This window comes from Hakea prostrata, chromosome 6 (assembly GCF_041222555.1).
Source record: "Hakea prostrata isolate BN-2017 chromosome 6, UWA_Hpros_2, whole genome shotgun sequence".
Taxonomy (NCBI): Eukaryota; Viridiplantae; Streptophyta; class Magnoliopsida; order Proteales; family Proteaceae; genus Hakea; species Hakea prostrata.
Window position 1 is genome coordinate 24197730 of NC_142605.1, and position 21467 is coordinate 24219196.

At 36.8% G+C, this 21467-nt stretch overlaps 1 protein-coding gene and 1 non-coding gene across 2 annotated transcripts; one reads left to right on the plus strand and one right to left on the minus strand.

Moving 5' to 3' along the window:
* Positions 1-997: 997 nt before the first annotated feature.
* On the minus strand, positions 998-19380 carry HCF136 (photosystem II stability/assembly factor, chloroplast (HCF136)). The gene is made up of 9 exons (XM_089158366.1): positions 19012-19380; positions 18133-18368; positions 15637-15767; positions 13326-13458; positions 11910-12032; positions 11232-11306; positions 10740-10855; positions 2728-2806; positions 998-1260 (listed from the first exon to the last, which is right to left on the minus strand). The coding sequence occupies exons 1-8, from the start codon at positions 19337-19339 to the stop codon at positions 2740-2742; spliced, it is 1209 nt and encodes a 402-aa protein (XP_089014492.1). The 5' UTR covers positions 19340-19380; the 3' UTR covers positions 998-1260; positions 2728-2739.
* Positions 19381-19499: 119 nt separating this feature from the next.
* TRNAA-AGC (transfer RNA alanine (anticodon AGC)) lies at positions 19500-19572 on the plus strand. Its single transcript has one exon. It is a non-coding gene; the product is annotated as a tRNA-Ala (tRNA).
* Positions 19573-21467: the final 1895 nt, after the last annotated feature.

Here is a 21467-nt window from a genome sequence, read left to right on the forward strand (position 1 = left end):
CTGGCTACGATTCTCTGTAGGTCTCAACCCAGCAGCAGGAGAAAACAGCGGAAACAGATCCTCTGCCCCTAACCTGCCCCGTGCCCCTATGCTCCCACTCTCACATGAGTGTAGAACTGGGTCTGCCCGTGTCAGGCCGGACAGTATAGGACCCAGAGTGTGGGGGCATGGGGGACGACAGGTTGGTCTGTCTCCACAGAGGGACGGGCAGCGGCGACTATTTTGTTTTGCATTTGGTCCTTCTGGTTGCCACCCATCTCTTCTTGTGCTTGAGAGAAGTAGCTTTTATCATTGTCAATTACCAGAGAATACAAAACAAGTTAAGACATGCACCTGCAGTAACGCAATGGATGTCCAAAGTACAAATAATTTTATTTGAGTTTCATCTCGATATAGTAGTAAAAAGGTAGCCTTTCCCTGTCCACATGTTTTGACTCACCTCTGGATTTAGGCTTTGGAAGTGTTCACCACGCATGGTTCGAAGTATTGAAACCAGATTTGAGAAAATCAAAAATCCCTCAAGTTCTTACTTGGATGTTTATGAATGGCATCATACATGTTTACTAAATCATACCATACTATACTTGGAAAGTTCCATTAGGAAATTGATTCTATTGGTTTTTGGCAATACGGTGAGCTCCATTTGGCTGATTCCCTGACCAAGAGGTGCTAATGATTATATGTTCAACTTCTTGACCAATGCTCATTTCATGGTTGAGGAACCTTCTTTCAGCCCTGCTATATGTGACCAGTAAATATTCTTACAACTGGCCCCTACTTTATAATCAGGTACTTTTATTATCACATCATTCTTCCATTGAAAGTTTTGTTTCTCTCTTAGTTTGGCCATGCGACTAAACATGCAGAGTTACTGAAGTGTAAAAAAGTTAATGGAATCTGGTTGTGTAATTCACATTCAGAGTGATCAATGCATGTTAAATGTTTTTGACCTTTGGCTATAGAACTCCACTCCCCTTCAGTCGATTTATCATAGCTGGATTAACTTATGGCAAGGGTTTATAAAATGGACTATCACACTGCAATTCCATTTCTGATTGTGAATGTTATATCCTTCATATACAAAATAAAATTTTCTGATCCATGCCAGTTACATAAGAAAACAAAAAGATAATACTTACATACTATGAAGATACATGATAACCTCGATAGAGAGTACAAGATGACCTGTTTTTATAGTGGCATCAAAATTCCATGGTACAAAAATGGATGTCATCTGGGACAGTTGAGTGTCACAAATTCCTGTAGCCATGAAAAGGTCAATAACTTGATCAGATCCTCCAAAAAATGTTGCACTGGTTCAGATGGTATGATTAATCAACTGAATAGCTAGGACTCCAACACAGAAATCACAAATCAAAGAGCATCACTATCTTATCTGTCATGTAAAGGAGGTAAGCACTGTAGTAGTCGCTTTAATGTGGCGAGGCGTGCTTTAAAAGTTAAAAGATTATTACGTCGAGGGAGGGGGTAGAGATGGCTTCTAGTTTCTGACATACAAGACTGGCATAGACAGAAGGGCGAGGGGTATTAAAAGACTGATTTTCACAATGATGATGATGGTCTACAAAATCTAGTATATGCTGAGGGAAGAAGGTTTAACAGGGTTTATCTAATGGAGAAGTGTTACACTTAGCCAAGTGGAGAACACAGTGATCTTTTTTAATGAATACAAATGTTTTTCTTTGTTATGCTTTCTCCTGTAAATGGCTTATTGTGGAGTTCTGAAAGCTAGATTTTCTCATGTGGTCTATTAGTGATTTGAGTGGAAAAGTATAGGTATATTTTTTTAAGAGAGAATCCCAAGGTTTATGCAAATCGACAACCTTGAATTTTACCGAGGACAGGAAATTCGCAAGGAACAAGTAGTGAATGTTTTGCTGAGATGAGATGTACTGGGGTAGTCTGGCTTCTGTCAATACTTCTGGAGGGATAAAGTAAACTACATGAAGGGACAAGACTGTATGGAATTCCACACTAATATTCCATCGCCTATCGCCTTTTATTGCTTTCGGTTAGTCTAGAAGGAGATTCGGACTTGAAATTTTCCAGGAGAAGCTTTTGTAGATGGAACTATATCCATTATTTACTGATATGATAAATTTATTTTTGTATAACTTCTCCTGTGATTTATCCCTTACATCAGCAGTAAATTATCTTCTCTTTTATTTTTTTGTCCTCTCAATTTCTGTTTCTCTGTCAAAAGAAAATCAAATATATATTCTTATCTTTTTCCTTTGCTCTGGTAAAGAAAGATGTATCATCAGTGGACTTCCATGCCATTGAAAGACCTAATATATTGGCATGGATACACTGAAGCAATAGTTGTATCTCTCAGGTAACTACTGTAACTGCATTATAAGTAGCTACTGCATTATATGGATGCATATTTCTTGGCTGGTGAAAAATGACAAGTTGAATTGATCTATACCATTCCTGAACAAGAGCCTGATACATATACAGGTAAAATGGATTTCGACTGTCACACTCCATCTAATTCATCATTTTTCCTGCTTCTCATATGATCAAATGATTGCATCCAAGATTCAAATTCTCCCATATAAGAAGAGCAAAATATATCTGAATTGTATTCATCATTTTTCCTGCTCAGAGGACATCACTATCATTTCACTACAGGGCAATGTCCTTATACCCCTAAAATGAAAATTTTAAGCTAGCAAATTAGAGATCAAGAAAAGATTTACATACGTGTCATTCGAACTATCCCAAGTATCGAAGCAAGACTCCATCATTACCCAGAACAAAGCCCTTGTTTTGCTGGATGAACCTGCACAAGAAAAACTAGAGATTTCAAGAAATTGAAATAAATTGACTGTGACACAGTCAATGCATAGACCCTTTTTTTTTAGATTGATTCATGAGAGTTAACTGTAAGATACAGGTGCTGAGGCATGAGGAATTTGTAGCGCATTACAATGGGTTTCTTCTTATCATTTTTTTTTAATTAGCCAAGTCATACAACTGTTTCTTTTTTACATTGGGAAATTCTAACTGGAAAAGATCCCTCAACATCTTGTGTTTGCTCCTTCCTCGCAGAATATCTTATTGCCCTAGATGCTCATACTAGCAAATAGATCATTTGATAAGCCGCCCCTCGAGCCACAGCACCTGGGGCTTGCGCTTCACAAATCCAAATTTTGCGCCACAAATGCGAACCAACATCATGGAACTCTTTACTTGAAATCCTGATTAAGCTAAAGAATCTAAAAGGATATGGTATCCCTCCTTCCTCACCCTTTCTTTCTCTTTCTGGGACTATCTATTTTCGCTTTTGACTAATTCTGTTCCGGAACCAGTCTTCCACACCACCTGCACTCAGCAATCAAACTGCTGCGCCAAATTCTTAGGGGTTGGCAGGGTCCAGAGGATCAGGACTCCCTGAAATAGACAAGAGTGAAACCCCAACAACAGAAACCAAAATCACAGGAGACAAGGCTGTAGCCAGAGCAGAGAGTGGCAAAGTCGCCTCCCAAGAGTTGAACCATGAGCTGCAGAGACGATGAAAGTAGAAGGCTCAAGAGACTTCGGATGAGAGACGAGGGGATTACAATCCTTATATCTCCTCTCCATATGTTACCCTACTTGTCAAAGATGAAGGGCTCATCAGCAAGGTGTGAGTTTTTGATGGGACAGAGGAACCTAGGGACAGGGTAAGGAAAGAGCTCAGATAAGAGGTCTGCTGGAGATATTGCCACAAACCCACTTGGAAAATGGTGTCTAAGCAAAGACTTCTAATATATTTGAAGTTCCTGAACTAAAAGAGTTTGATTGTACATGTATTTGGAAGGTCATAAAGGACCTTTTGTAACTCACCGTCTACAATGTATTCTTCATTTATTGATAATCAAACTCCCACGTCAGTAAGTTAATGAGTGAGGGCTTCCATAACATGGATGTAGGTACTCTAATTGAAGACTGAACCCTGTAGTTCCCTGCTGTATCTCTTCTTTCTCTTCTCTTCTCTTTCTGTCATCTGTGACTATTCAACAACATTTTAAGTGAGAGCAAACCTGACTGTTAGCAAGTTCCTTGCCCGGTGGAAAGTCAAACTGTGTGACCGCAAGTTGGTGCACTAAATGAATGGGATCAGCGCCTCTCCCCAGCACTTCTTATGATGAATTTCTTCCTTGCTTGGCTTTTTGTTTGTTCCTAACTGATTTCCATGGTTTGCTTGCTCCATCAGTTACAGAGACTGGATTCTACATCATTTTGGACCAGGGTTGCCCTTCCGGCTATAAGCATGAATCTGGCATTCAAGACTCAGAATAGGATTAGCCAATCAGGTTGATCCCCTTCCAAGATCTAGGACTAAGGCACATTTTGTACAATTCCGAAACATTTGTAACCAATTCAAAGACCGATCCAGATCCCAATCACTCTTCTTTAAAACCTTGGTCTGGCCCCATCCAGGTGAATGGATTTCATCCCAACCCGAAGGTACCAATGCACAAAGTGAATATTGGTCCAAAACAATCTGACCATGCTATAGCTCATGTCTGAAACTGAACTTCATTATCTGTATCTGTTTTGGGAACCTCTTTATAAATTGGGTAAGATTACAACTCCACAGATAAAACCAGATATTGAGAAATATAGAAGAAGAAGAAGAAGAAGAAGAAGAAAGAGAAGAGAGGTGAAGAACCAGCAGCAATGACCTACGATTCTACCTAAAGAACCTAGAATTGCAGGCTGTCTCTATTTATAGCTTTCAAGAGTTCAAATAAAACTTGAGAGACAAGAAAATTGTCCTCTAGAAAAAGAAATAAGAAAGTACAACTTAAGGACAGAAATTACGAATTTTCTAACTCCTAAAATCTATCCAAAATAGCAAGTTCTGAAAATAGTAACTAGCAGAAAAATAGAAAGTATTCACCCTAACTCTCATAAACCTTGTGTACCAAGATTCCTTCACCAAAAATAGAAAGTCAGTACCAAAATAGAAAGTAATGTAAAAGGCAACTACTGCCAAGGCTTGCGCACCAAGGCAGCAGCCTTGGGGTCTCTGCGCAACTCTCAACACTCTCCCTCAAGCTGGAGCATATAAGTCTCCCATGCCCAGTTTGCAACTGATAGACTAAAAACTAGGTCTAAATAGAGTTTTAGTGGTGAACAAATCAGCTAGCTAATCAGTAGTGCTCACAAAAGAAGTCTCGATAATCTTTTTCTTGATTGCATCACGCACAATGTGACTGTCTACCTCTATATGCGTCGTCCTCTCATGGAACACTAGGTTACTAGCAATGTAAGTTGCAGCCTAATAATCACAAAACATTTTCATAAGGGCGGAGACTGGAAATCCCATTTCCTCCAACAAAATACGAAGCCACATAATTCGGCAACTGTGTGGACCATGCCCCTATACTTCGCTTCAGCACTAGATGAGCAACAGTGGACCACTTCTTACTCCTCCAAGTCACAAGATCCCCAACAAGAAAAAGCACAATAACCTGTGGTAGACTGGCGATCAGCTGAGGATCCCGCCCATATGCATCAAAAAAGGAAACCAAATCCATACTCTGATTTGGTCAATAGCTGAGCCTTTTTCCGAGCGCACTCTTGAGATACCAAAGTACTCTCATTGTTGCATCCCAATGGGCCTTCCTAGGAGACTACATAAACTAACTCAACACACCAACAGAATAAAAAATATCAGGACAAGTAACAATGAGATAAATAAGTTTCCCAATAAGACTCATGTAACGATGGACATCATCCAACAAATCACCATCATGATGTCCAAACTTCAATTGAGGATCTATGGAATGTCACTAGGCTTAAAGACAAACATGTCAGTCTTTGTTTAAAGATCCAACACATACTTCCTTTATGACAAACTAACTCCCTATTTACTATGGATTACCTCAATCCCCAATAAATACTGTAGATCACCCAAGTCTTTGGTTTGAAAATATTTTTGTAAGTGTGTCTTGACTGCATGGATCGCCTTAAAATCACAGCCTGAAAGAATAATATCATCAATATAAATTTTCATAATGACAACGCAACCACTCTGTCATCGAACAAAGAGAGAGTGATCAAAATAACACTGGACAATCCAAAAGATTCCACAGTGTTGATAAATTTCTCAAACCAAGCCCGTGGAGACTGTTGAGTTCATAGATCGCTTTATGAAGCCTACAAACATAAACATTGTTCTCCCCCTGAATAACATACCCTAAAGGTTGCTCCATATAAACTTCTTCATTAAGATCACCATACAAGAAAGCATTTTGCATGTCAAGTTGAAAAAGAGGTCAATCACAATTTATAGCTAAAGAGATCAACACATGGACTGAATTAAGTCTAGCCACAGGAGCAAAAGTCTCAAAATAGTCCACACTGCATGCTTGACTATAGTCCTTAGCCACCAAGCGGGCCTTGAGTCGTTCAACGTACCATTAGAATGGTACTTAACAGTATATACTCATCAACAGCGGACCACATCTTTCCCCGGAGGTAAGTCTACCAAAGGCCATGTATGGTGAGACTGTAAAAGCATCCATTTCTGCATCCATGGCAGCTTTCCAACTAGGGTTTTTAAGGCCTCAGTATGTTGGGTTGGAACATGAATGGCAGATAGAGAAAGAGCAAGACTAAGAAAGTTGGGAGGTAGATGAGAAACAGATACAAAATTGGAAATGGGATAAACAATGTTAGAGCGTACAGTACAAGTACGAGTACCTTTCCTCAAGGCAATTGGTAAGTCATCTGAAGTTGGAGTAGGATCTCCATTAGAAGAATCTGCTAGTGGAAAGGATGAAGAGGGAACTTCTGTAGGACCATCTTCATTCTCCATTAAAGGAGAACCGCCACTATCATCAAGAGGAACCATACTATACGCTTTGCCAATTTACGTCTTCATTGATAGACCTGTAAAGGGACACTATCGTTTGAAGGAACTAAAGAGGGAATAGAAGGAGCATCATCCAAAACACGATTTTCAACAGACATAGATGGACTAAGGTAATAAGGGGTATCTTCAAAAAAGGTCACATAAGCACTTACAAATTGTTTCTGATGAACAAGATCATAATAACAAAAACCTTTTTGAATATGAGAGTACCCAAGGAAATACATTTAACAAACCGAAGGGGAAGTTTATCCAAAGTATATGGTATGTAAACAAAACAAACAACCCAAAATTTTGGGTGGAACTAAAAACAATTCTATATTTCATGAATAAAATTTTTAAAAATAGTTAAAAACTATGTCCGTCCTTTAAAAGATACAACCATGTAAGACGGGAGAAATGGTCCACAAAAGTGACAAAATACCGAAAACCATTTCAATTACTAATTCTGCAAGGACCCCAAATATCTGAATGAACAAGAGAAAACAAAGACTCACTATAAGGGACAGAGTGTAGAGGATAAGTGGCACTATAATGCTTCCTCAACTCACACGCCTCACAATTTAATCTATACACTGACTTAAAAGAAGGAAATAACATATTTAATCTAGCTAAAGATAGATGGCCTAAACAACAGTGCCATTAGAAAGCATCTACACCATCATCAAAGAGAGCCGCAATAGGGGCAGCATAGTCCAGATAGTAGAGTTCATTCCTTTCACACCCTCCACCAATCATCTTTGTCGTGTGAAGGTCTTAGAAAACACAAGAATTAGGAGTAAAGGTCACAGAGCAATTTAATGCTTTAGTTAACTGGCTAACAAATAATAAATTAAAAGAAAAGTTAGCAACATGAAGTACGGATGACAAAGTAAGAGAAGGTGTAGGAGAAACACTTCCAAATCCTTAAATAGGTGTGGAAGTCTCATTAGCTATGACAACAAAATTATTAGTGGTAGATTACGAAAAAGACCTAAGTAGTGATGACTTACCAATCATGTGGGAAGAGGCCCCTAAATCGATGATCCAAGGGGTGGGTGTAGAAGTGAGAAGTGTTATGTTACCTGCATGAGAAAGTGTGGCAATAGGAATACCAGTGGATGTGGAAGTCCCAGTCTCAATATTTTGCAATCAGCAAAGGATTTGGCTTACATCATCCCGTAGAGTCTTAGACAAGTCTCATGAAGAACATCCAAAACCACTATTGTTGTTTGTTATAGTATCAATAACACCATCAGAAAAGGCATGATTGGCAAGTTGCTTGGCCAAATCTGGCTCTCCATGTTTAGCCCAACAAGCATCCACCAAGTGCCATGTTTTACCACAATGAGTACAAAGCCGAGATGTCTTAATAGATAGCTGAACACTACAGCCTCCTGAAGATCTACTAACTACCCCTGAACCACAACCATGTCCCCTTTAGAACTATTTCCAAGAGAACTCTCTTCAAGCAAGGCAATACGTTGAAGTTTACAATATGTTTCACTAAGGTTGGGGAAATGCTCACCAGTAAGAAGACATCCTTTGACTGATTTAAGTTTAGCGTTCAATCCCTTCAGGCAAGGCAATACGTGCCGTAAGTTTCTCTATATATGTGGTGAGAGGTTGAAAGACATTCAACTCATCCATCATGCCTTTAAAGGAGTTGTAATAATCCTACAAGAGACTTATCGTTTGCTGAAATTGAAATAGCTTTTTCACAAATACCATAAATTCAAGTTATATTTTTAGCTTGGAAATATAACATTGGCTACAATATCAGGTTCCATGCTATTCCACATCCAAATTTTGATGATTGCATCAATCTTGGATCCAACTAGAGTAGGATTTGTCAGTCTCAGAAGGAAGTTCACTATCAATGAACTTAAGCTTATCTTTTGCAAGTATGTAAACACCAACAACTTATGACCAAAGCAAATAGTTAGTACTACATTTGAGTTTAATGGAGTTAATCTAAACATTCACTGGATCAACTTGTGATACCTTGAAATCAGCAATATTAGTAGTCAAATCACCAGTAATTGAAAACATGATTTGTAGAAGTGGATGTCACACAATTGATCAAAATCCAGCAGCCCATAGCTTGAAGATAAGCAAAAATAAAAATAAAAATAAAAGAAAAGAAAAAAAGATAAAGTCTGCAGTATGTTATCTGCAGTGTAGAATCAAAACTGTAATTGTAGGCTAGAAAATTAGAGGAATAAATTCTGCAGCGTGCAGAAAAATAAGATTAGGGAAAAATTGATCAAGCTCTGGGATATTAGGGAATAAAGAGTATAGAAGATCAGCTTAAATTATCATCTGATGTAATTGTAGATTAAGTGCAGCAGTAGGTGGCTGCGCACCGAAAGAGAACTTCAAAAGAGAACACTGAGGATCAGCACTCTTTTGACTAAAAAAACCTCTAATACCATGTTAGAAAACAAGCTCTAAACAGTCAAACAGTAGCTGAACTTGAAAAGAAATATAGAAGAAGAAGAAAGAGAAGAGAGATGAAGAACCAGCAGCAATAACCTGCGATTCTAGCTAAGAACCTAGAATCGCAGGCTGTATCTATTTATAGCTTTCAAGAGTTCAAATACAACTTGAGAGACAAGAAAATTGTCCTCGAGAAAAGGAAATAAAGAAGTACACCTTAAGAACAGAACTTACTAATTTTCTAACTCCTAAAAGCTGTCCAAAATAGAAACTTCTGAAAAATAGTAACTAGCAGAAAAATTGAAAGTATTCACTCTAACTCTCCTAAACCTTGTGTACCAAGATTCCTTCACCAAAAAAAAGAAAGTCAGCACCAAAACAGAAAGTAATGTAAAAGGCAACTACTGCCAAGGCTTGCGCACCAAGGCAGCAGCCTTGGAGTCTCTGCGCAAGTCTCAACACCAGAAAAAATAGAGTAAAGTTCAAATCTGTATTTGATGACAGGATGTCAGAGATAGAAACATTAGTTACTGTTGTTACCCCACCTCTGCTACTAAGGAATTAATACTTGGACGGGGAATTACTTGAGCTTCCAACACCGAGATCCCCCTCTACAGGCTTAGAGTCTAGTGGAGTCAAAGATAGAGCATTGGTTAGAGCATTCCCATGTGCATCATAAAGGGCATATCCAGTGTATGAAGCTCCCACCACTCTGGGCCTGACGAATGTCATAACCTTAACCCTGGTTCGCCGACATGCTGTCTCCCGATTCTAACCCACTACCACTATCGCAATGGAGCAGCCTTACAATTGAACCAAGGCGTGTAAGGCATTCTAGTATGCTTCTTAATTCCTATTCATGAAACTTTGCCAGTTCCAATATGTTCCATACTCCCTTTAGTCTTCCCTCTCTTACCCTCATAAAGTTGCAGCTGACAACCTTAGAGAACATACAGAAAATAACTTAACATACAACAAAAATCCAGACTTGGAAATTACTACAGTCTGCTACTGCAGGTTGATCACCAAGGCCTTACTACCCCTTGTTTGGCCATGAGAACCATTATCTTTGCTGACCTTGACTTCCACTTGAACAGAAATACACTTGAGAAGCATGGTACATTGTAATTTATGACACCACCCCACCCCAACAATATATATATTGTTTGGTGTAACTTCAGAAACTTTTTAATCTTGCTTATCATTCTTTGATCTGTTTTCTATTCCTTTACCCATGAATAGAAAATCCAAAATTTAGGGCAAAAAAAGAGAACCAATCATGTGTTCTACTGGTGAAAGGGACTATAATCATATGATAAACTTCATGTCGAGGAACACATTAATCTACAGTACATACTGCAAATGTTCAATTTACCCCCCCCCCCCCAAAAAAAAAAAGACTGCAGACGTTCAATAAAATGATGAAACTCACTTTACTGAATAAAGATTTGCAGCAATGTTATCAGCTGCTTTGTCACGTGTCCATGTTTTCCCACCATTTGTTGTTCTCAATAAGACTCCACTGCCTCCAGCAGCCCAAGCTTCATCCTGGCTTACCATGAAATCATTCACAAGTGAAGAGGTCAGCTCTCAAACTAAGAAAATTTTATAAGGAATTGTATTGTTATTATTTTATTTGTACCTTGATTTATTTAGACCTTTTCCAGTTACAAACTTAAACCCAACGCAACTGATTGTGTAACTTCTAGATTCTACATGTTCTTTGAGCAAGGAAAATCTGAAAATCACAACCTAAGGTAACAGAACCGTTTTATATTTTTATTTTAGTTTCGTAGAGTTCTTCCTACAACTCCTAAACCGATTGTTTCAATTCTTCTGAAAAGCCTCCTGATTGACACTACAATCCATTAGAGAAGGGAATTACATTTTTCCTGCAACTAAATGCAACACAGTAAGTCATTACCTTTGAACGATACCCAACATCAAGGATCCCAAATCCTCGACTCTGCACTGGCACTTCTTCAAACTCCTCTGTAATCTGAAACATGGTAGTACTATTTGTTTAAATTACAAAATTTTAGGGGGAAACATAATCTATAGAGATAGTTGTCCCTGTACATTTTCCATATGGTACGGGTAAGATCACCAAAAGACTGCAGGATGTTATTAGCTCACAAAAAGGAGAATCAATCACAAGTTTGTCCAAATGTACATGAATTATGAACCAACATTACATTTAAAAAGTTTCCAGCTAAATGATATCAGAAAGCAAATCGACATCAACATTACACAATAAACAATAAAGAAACTTCTGGGCATGTTGATGTTCAAAAGCTAAAGTACATATGAATTTTCTAATACTATTCCCCGTGAGTGATAATCCAATTCACATTAGAGCGTGCTGTGTGGATATTTGTATGTGTGTCAGATAATATGACACTTGACCTAGAATCAAATTATGAGAGATTTGACACGCAAGAAACGACATAAATCAGGTGAAAATATGAAGCAGCTACACACCAAGTTATACAGCTCAAGAATCCAAACATCTAAACATTTCAGTACTAACAAATAGGAGGGTTTAATCATCCCTAAATTAGAACATTCTGAAAAACTTAACAGGAGTCCTAGTTATACTTACCCCTGTGCCTTTGCTTAGATAAAGTCCCCCACCACGTACAAGAAGCCAGAGACCACCATCAGCTCTCCATCCCATGTTCTGAATTCTCCTTGCAACTGCCCGATTATGTGGTTGCCAGTATGGCTGCAAACTATGAAAAGATATGAGCAACATATCAACATAACTTTCTACCCCATACAAGAGGAGATGTGGAGTTGAAAAGAAAAGAAAAGCCACTAGACATGAATTTGCAAGTGGATGATATAAATTTGATACCAGAACCAGATGAACAGAAATAATGTCACACGATGACATCATCAAAACAACCAGAGTATTAAATAGTGTGAAGCGGAGAAAATCAAATAAACCCTCTTAAGCTGCAACGCAGAATTTGTTTGAGTATTTACAGAGAACCATACACATTTTTGTGAACAGAAATCGTACATGTACAGGTGAGTATCATAGGTATATATTCATGTTCTAATATGACATAATAAGGGAGATGAATATGTCATGTCATTTAGACCCACATTAGATAGAAGACAATAACCCAACCTGTCTATGTTTGCAATTACATATTAAAGCAGAATCCAATAAGGTAATATTTGGTTCATTAAGGAGACAATAACCCAAGCCGTCTATATAGTATCAACCGATATTCACTGGGCTGCAATTAGAATAATAGAGCAACATCCAATCGGGGAATATTTGATTCATTTAGGACTTTAGGAGACAATAACCCAACACATCTATATGGTATCAACATAGAGTACTAGAGAAGCATCCAATTCAAGAATATTTGATTCATTAAATTTGAATTGTGCACCTTAAATTCATAGTGTGGTTCAAATAGCTTCCTCCATCAAGTATAAACCCATATTTCTGAAGCAAACCACCACATGGTGCACCATTTTCGTTATGAAGTAGATAACCCCAATGCAATAAGCAAAAAATACAAGCTTGAAAATCAATTGGCAGCACCTCATCGTTTTAAAAAGAACTAACAAAAACAGTATCAGAAAAGATATATTCTGTATATATGAAAAAGTGCAAGGTAATTGTACCCAAAAAAAAAAACAGTATCAGAAAAATTATTTTCTACATATAAAAGTCACGTGTTCTGGTAATTGTACCACGGTTTCTCTCTGGTCAACTCTTCCCACAAACAGTCCTCCTAAAAGCCAAACCCAATCAACTTTAACAGCCTCTAATTAGGATGGTCAACACCATGCAACACAAAAACATATTGAGATTTGAGAGAACAAGAAGAAATAAAGTCTAAAAGAACAAGTGAACCAGGAAACCTTTCAATCGAAATCCATGTACATCAAACTGCTATGCTTCCTTAAGTTACGCATCGTGTATGGTTAAAAAAATTACAAATTATTATTTAAAAGACAATAAATAGGAGAAGAGAGAATGAGAGATGAAACTCACCTGCCCAGGTTCCCAAGTCAAATAGAAGTTCCCACGGCTTGACACAGCAACATAGTTTCCATCAGGAGAACGATTCACTGTGTTAAAAGTTCCTGTATAGTAACTTGCACCACTAATGCCACTAGAAACTGTTCTGAAAAAACAATGCAGGTACATGAGCTTGCATCTGAAGTATATAACTATTCAATGGAACAATGAGGAGAAAAGAGGACAAATGAAAACAACACTAATTTTTAATATCTGGGCCACACACACACACACCCAAAAAAAAAAAAAAAAAAAAAAAAACTATTTAACATAAGGTCAACACTTGCTCCAGGTCATGGCAAGAGAGCACAATTTCTTTTTCTTTTTTTGGTGAATCCAAATTTCCTGTTAACTGCAAGGAATAATTCTTCACCAGTCAATCTGCGAGTTGAGTAATACGTAAAAGCCTTACTAGTCCTAGAATCAAGCCTTCAAAAAGAAATATCTGTACTTGCACTAAATCACAACAGACACAGCGAGGACAATGAAAATACAAACAGTCATCTAATCGATAGCATGGATGAGAGATTAAATCCCATAAATATGTACAGCAGAGAAAGTTAAACATATTTAAGTCTTTCAGATTGCAATAAAGTAACACACAAAAATAGCTGTTGGTGAATCTTCTTCAATGGACGGTATCCAATTGGTTATGTACAGCAGAGAAAGTTAAACATATTTCAGTCTTTCAGATTGCAATAAAGTTACACACAAAAATAGCTGTTGGTGAATCTTCTTTAATGGACAGTATCCAACTGACGATTGTAGTGTAACATAAGTAATCCACTAGGTTGTGGAAAGAAACTATATCCTTGATAACATAGAGTTAATGAATAGGTTGGTGGACTGAGAAACGACAAAACATAAAGTCAAAAAAAAGAAAGAAAGAAGAAGAATTGCTTGTGATGACTCACTGGGGATAGAACATTCAACCAAAACTTTCTGGTTTTAGTCAAAACAAGAATACGTTTAGGGTACACTATATTCCTCTAATGATATAAATCTAGTTTTTACCAAAAGGTATCACTATCTCGACATATTTCAGAGGTTTCAACCTGCTTTGACATACAGTGCTGGTCTACTAGATAACCTCATCCTTCGGGTTCTTTGGCCATACCACATGTAAATCTTGGTGGAGTAACATTATCGGAGACTACAAAGATATATCTACAGCAGCAATTTGGTGCATTTGAATGAGATCTGTTGCAGATTCAATCCTTAAGATAAGGGTATTCCCTAAAAAATAGTTTCCCCAAAAACTAAGGTAAATTTTAGAGGTTGGGCTCTAATTTTTATAAGTTAAATATTGTAGGTCAATCTAAGACTTCTTGGACTCGAACTTAATTTTCATTTATAAACTATCTTTCCTTAATTTTCATTTATAAACTTTATTTTACTTATTTCGGGTTTACATACATCGGCTGGGGCTTAATGGTATATAAGTTGGATGCTGCTGGCTTATCTACACTTCATGATGTCGCTTTTTCTATGCCGAAGTTATTTTTATTATCATTAGAAACTAGAGAAAGGGGGAAATCATCATGCTTACAGAAAGTGTTGTTTTTATCTTTTAAACCCAAAATGGGGATCATGGGTTGTTCCCCAATTAAATTTCACTTAATGAGGATTATTTTAAAAAATTTAAAAGTCAGTTTCAATTAAGAAAACAACTATAGAAGTAGTAAAATTTCAGGAAATAGCTTCATTTTTGTTTAAGCTGCTAAGGGGGAGGTGGGGGCGCAGACATAGCGTGGAGGCGTGGTGTATACATTTGAAATGATTAAAAGAAGTTACATCAATGATATAGAACCATTGGAGATGAGCCAGCCACTACATAAGTATCATTTACAGTGAATACAAGGATGTGAGCAAACAATTTTGGGTCTATCTTGAGTTACAGAAGGCATGGAAGCCTCATGAAGGGATGAATAACAAATAATTTAGATAAGCAGAAGTTGGATGAGGTAGTGTTGGAGAAAACCCAGAAGCATGGGAGGAATCTGATTATGGTATATGATCAGGACCACAAGCCTGCTGTTGTGGTAACAGACATGGTTTGCCTGGGCAGCAAGACAAGTTACACTTTGGACGGAAAATAAGTTTAAAACCTCTATGCACCCTGCATGTTTAGCATAATCTGATTTCTCACCGCAAACCCAGCCCAAGTACTTTTTAAGTATTTCCAACCATTTACAAGTATTAAATAGCCACTGGAGTAGAATATGATTAGTTTTCATGGACTATCACCTTTCAACATAAAAGGATATTGGTTTAGAAAACTCACCTATTAAGAGTAGCCGAAACAGTTTCCTGAACAGCAGCTCTCCAGTTATACCCTCTGTTTGAGGTAATATAAATTGCCCCTTCATCAGTTACCATTTCTGCACTCTTTTCTCCAGTTGCTTTTATATAAACCTGCAGAAGTAAAAGCATAAATTGAGTTTGACTTTTTTTAGTTATCAAAAGCCAGAGATATGAAGAGTATTCTGGTTCTCACAATAAGAATACATAGAAGGTGGACTACCTTTAGATAATCTACATACAAGAAGTAAAGATTTCAATGTTCTAGGTAAGTTTTGGGTGGATGCACTGATCATGGCTAAGTTAGGTTCGTTTTACCTTCAATCTTCTTTTCTCATTGTCATTAAGGTCATGTGCAGGCACAATTCCAATTCCAAAAATTCTAAATCCTAAGCAAATTCAAGTATTACAATAGAGACTGGATCCCAAGGATCATAGAATCATTTGGTGCAAAGTAATAAACTTATTCTTACTCCAATGTAATCACATTAAACAATGGGATGATTGTCCCAGTGAACCCCAAGTTTGAGATGGCCGCATCTTACTCCAATACGAATCCTAATTCTCCAGCCCTACTTATTTCACAGTCGGAGAACTGGATAAGATTCCAATTCTGAATTCTGGGTTAATTCAAGTATTGACCCTTCAGAGTTGAACAAATGTGCCACATGCACCATTTTTATTTCCATTTCTCTAAATATCACAAAAATTGTACAAAAAAAATTGAACTTATATCATCCAATAGCTTTAATTATCCAAAGAGCACAATTTCTTGCTTTGGTTCAATCATTGGCAATGTGGGAGCAATTGAAGAGCATATCGAGTTCATAAAATTAAAAGAGAATGGTTGGCTAAATGGCTATACTTGAGAGCTTACAAGAGCGAAATTGAAAGGAAATTTTATAAAGAGCTCATAAATAGGAAACATATATTAACAGAAAAATGTTAGGAAATAAAGAAAAGTGCATTAGATGCATTGCTACTAGTAAAAATGGGTAGGCCAAACGAGCGGAAGGTTAAGATAGAAAAATGCAGGATGAGAAAGAAGAAGAGAGAGTGGGGGAAAATAATGACAGATACAGCAGACAGCACAAATATATTCTATTTATAATTAGAGAGGAAAGGTGATAACAAGCAAGGCCCCAGGAACTATACTGGATTACAAAACATACCCAAATAGCTTGAAAGCTCACATTAAAACACCCCCCCTCAAGTTGGGGCTGACGCCCCCACGGGCCCGCGGTCAGTCAACTGCTCTCCTTGATGAAATGACAATCTACATCACATGATTTTCTGTCATGCTGAACTAGGTTGTGGCAAATAAAATTAGCACATTTGCTATTATAGAACAAAATTGATGGAAGAAGTGGAACTAATGGAAGATCTTGTAGAACACTGATGGAAAATGATGCACTACCACATATGTTCTTCAACCTTGTGCTGGATAGTTCGGTTCCTCTGCTTCTGCCCTATTAGAGTAGCATTGGTGCCGTAGGAGTTTAGTCTATCCACCTCTTAGGACTTTATCTACGGTTTTTTCCAGTTAATTTTAAGAGTACAATCCCGATGATTTTTTCTGTGATGCTTGTGTTTTTTGCAAGCCAACTCACATTGTTTATCCTTCTTCTGCAAATATAAATATTAAACCTGTTAAGGTCAAAAAATATCCCTCTCTTGCATAATGACTCCACTCCTGTTTCGTATTGGAGTCTTGGACTCCTTCTTCCTTTTTCTTTTCCTTTTTGTGCCTTGTATTTATTTCCTATTTCAGTTATAGTTTGGTTTTCTATTCCTTCTTGTGTTTTTATTTCTCTTTCTACTCAAAGTAGGTCTCGCTCAAATTGAAAACTACAAATTCCCAATTGGGGGCTATCAACAAACTCATCTTTCTGTAAGCAATAAACTTTCGAACTCAACAAAACCTTTTGACTTTAATCCACTTAATATTTGGGGACGTTCCTATATTGCTTCTATCTCCAAGCATTGTTGGTTTTTGACACACTAATGTCATTACTGTACTCCATGGGTATTTATTTGTTTACTTTTGGTACATTACTACTTGGGTTTATTTTCTACATAATAATAGTGACATGTTTGCTTGCTTAAAACATTCACATAGTATGATTAAAACTCTAATGCTTTGATACAATGAAGAATGACAGAGTATGGGAAAATAATGATATGTTACTCTAGAGAGCACAACCATGTTCTATTTATAATAAGAGAAGTAAATTAATTAAAAAGAAGAGCCCGACCTACAGTGAGTCACAAAATATACCCAAAGAGCTCAAAAGCTCACATCACAACCGGAAAAAAGATGCACATACATGACTAACCATGGGGGAATAGAGCTTCGAGAATAAATTCCATACAGAAATCCTTGGGATGAAGTCATTGATGATAGGGTAGTTAAATAATGAATTCATTTTACATCGTTATCCAAATTTAATATAAATATTTTCAATTTAAATAAGCTTACCATATCTCCAGGAAGTTGGGCACTTAAAGGTATCCTTTGCCAGCTTTCTCCAGCATCCGATGTGTACAACAAGATTGCAGGTTTTCCAACAATCCATCCTTCCTTCCCTTTGAAGCTAATTGAATTAAATCTGTAGTTGAAATCTTCATCTTCAGCAGAGGGTATTGAACGTGGAACCCATGTGTTTCCCCCATCTTTTGTCTCCAAAATAGTTTGCCTTGTCCCCAAAAGAAAACCTGACTCAAACCAACAAAATGTGAAACCTTCGGAAATCAATTTGAAACAAGTCAGACTTCATTTGTTCTGTTGTTTAATCACGAGGAATATTAAAGATAATTAATGGTGGCTAAAATTGTTGGATTCTGCTACAAGTGCACTGCTTCTCCACTCTACTCTAGAAATCAAGCAATCTTCTTATGGAAAATTCCATCGATGTAATTGACAGTTGAGAATCCTCCGTAAGAAGAGCGTTCAAACAGAAGGGGGGAGAGAGAGAGTGATATTTCTCATGTGATTGTGCCATCCATTAAATTGATATTCCTAAATTTCCAGGAAATAAAAAAAAATGGTCGAGTGCAGAATCAAATCTAGATTTCGAAAATGCAGAAATTCCATAGCTGGAGCATAGATGCATCCCCATTCAGATATATGAAGTTATAAACAGAGAATATCAATGGAAAAGACAAGCCTGGAGCTGAGGAATGAACCACAATAGTCCAAAGAAATAGAATGATAGGATACAAAGATTTAGAAATTAGAACCAAAGAAACTAATACGGGGACAATTGTGTACTTAGTTTAGGAAATTAAAAACGAAATTATTAAAAGTAGTGGAGAATAATCTTCCAAAACTGAAACTAAAAGGGAATTGTAAGCTAACCGTGAGTCGAGTCGTCGGGCACAAACGCAATATCAAGAAGAACAACACCAGGATCGATAGGGAGATAAACTCTCTCCCATTCAGAAAGAGCTTCTTCGGACTTAGCTGGTTCTCCGAAGCCGACAAGAGGTGTAAGTGATAAAGAAACGACAGCTGTTTCAGCTATGAACTGTCTTCGACTCGAAGGCTGCTGAAGAGAAGCTCTGGTAAAGAACCGAGCTTGAGAATTCTCGTAATGACGACTTGTCTTCATAAACAGAGAGGTCACCGAAGGTCTTCCTAGTAAAATTATTGGGTTCGAGAAATCCGTTAGTTGCAGAGTCGCCATTACTCTCCCCTCTCTCTCTCTCTTATCCAAAAGCCTTTATTCCTTACAGGCACAGCTTCGCGGGTGTTTTGAAGCTTCTCAAATACCTGTAATATGGCATCTCCGAGACTTAACTATTAATAATATAAAATTATTTTATTTAGTGCTTATATCATCAGCAGGGGATGTAGCTCAGATGGTAGAGCGCTCGCTTAGCATGCGAGAGGTACGGGGATCGATACCCCGCATCTCCATTTTTCATTTTGCTACCAAACCAATTTTACACATGTGAACGTTTTTTTTTTCTTTCTTTCCGCGGTGGTTGTAGAGCAAAAAATTTTACAGATCAAAAAAGGGAAGTAAGACAAATTTGTTACAGAATATGAAGCCAAGAAATTAAGAGTTACCTTTAGAGAGGGATTAGAGCCAAATTATACACCATATTATACACCATAGAAATGTCTTTGTTATAATTATCTCAAAACATTTCGATTGTCATAAATAACCCTAAGTTGATGTTGGGATTGATGTGTGAAGGCTGGGCAGGATAAGTATCATTAAAGGCCTTTTTAGTATTTATTCTACTAATCCTCAATTTTTTGAATTTTTTATTATTTTAAGGTGTTTGGTATCTATTTTTAATTTTATTTTATTTAAAAGGATAGAAAAATCGTCAAAATCCATAATAGACAAAAGTCTATTATGAACTAAGGGTGAGAAATTTCATTCTCCTCGATCATTATTGCACCAGTCCACCCAAATATCCAAAAAAAAATTATATAACTTAAATATCAAAGTTAAGGTAAGGTTAAAATGGTCAATGCACATTTTCTTAACTAAAAGTCTAAAACCCATGTTTTTTTCTAAGGAAAGCTATCGAAGCTCTTTCTTTTGATTGAAACCTCACATTTGAATGTCTCAACACTCAGCCCAACCTTGAACACTACTACTCTCTTTATCTTTATTCCTGCATCACCAAAAAATTAGAACATGGCTAGAGACTTCATGTTAGAAATATGATGTCGAGGGCTAACGTATAAGACATAAAACAGAATATCAAGTATCGAGTATGAAAACTTATTTCTTTCAAATGGCATGTATAAGTCTCCTTGTCGAAAACACGGTTGCGCACATCTATCAAGTGATACTCGAACAAAGTTGGCAGAATTGAGACATGTCGATGGTGGCTGGCACTTTCTTTAAGGTATTTAAATGCCCTAGGATAAATTACACACGGAATTTAAGTGTGTTTTCACCCCTAAGATCAATCAACCCCTTCATCACAAACAGTGCACTTTGTAGCGATGAACTAAGGGATCTGAAAGCTACATTCACCAATCCGTTGTTGACACAATTTTTAAAACAACTTCACAAAACAATGTTTGCATCAAAATAAAACTCCCCCTCTCACCCTTATATAAGAAAGTAAAAAATTGTGGTTTGTCATTAACCAATCTAAACATAATAATTTTATTTATTGTATATAGTGGTTGTTAGTTTTGTATCACAAATATTGTTAAATGTACCTGAAGTTGTAAAATTTGAAACTGTAAATGAATATAGTTCTGCAGATGCATTTGAAGTTGTAAAATTTGAATCTGTTAATGAATACAGTTCTACAAATGCACATGAAGTTACAAGATTTAAAACTACAAATAAATATAATTCTGCAGTTTTTAAAATTAGTTCTCAATTAAAATTATGTGGAGAAAATATTATTGATGAGGACTAATTGGAAAGAAAAATATTTTCCAACTTTTCATGCTTCATATATGCTATTACAATATCAATATTATGAGAAAGAGTTTTAAGAAATACTCTGAATGATATAATGTATTTTTGTGGTTGAGTAAAATAATTGATTATAAATGAAAAATCATGAAGCTCGTCGTCCTATTAGTTCTGGTCAATTTCTTAAAGTGAATGCATCAATTCATGATAAGCCTGAAAGAAAACAAAATTATAATTATGGTCATAACTATGGAAATGAATGAGTCAAAATATGAAAATATTATCGTTCTTATGATGTAAATAAACATGAGAATAATAAAGATTCTCAATATAACTCTTCAAAGAGTAATAATATTTAATATAACTCTTCAAAGAGTAAAGCTAATATTTAATGTAGTGTGAATTCCATTAGGCATAT

What these genes read in the sequence shown, in the direction of transcription:
- HCF136 (XM_089158366.1), bottom strand. Translation starts at nt 19,339, where the DNA reads ATGGCGACTCTGCAACTAACGGATTTCTCGAACCCAATAATTTTACTA. An exon ending in GCCCGACGACTCGACTCACG is followed by an intron (nt 18,369 to 19,011) that starts GTTAGCTTACAA and finishes GGTTTGAGTCAG; the next exon opens with GTTTTCTTTTGGGGACAAGG. An exon ending in ATCTAAGCAAAGGCACAGGG is followed by an intron (nt 11,307 to 11,909) that starts GTAAGTATAACT and finishes ACCATGTTTCAG; the next exon opens with ATTACAGAGGAGTTTGAAGA.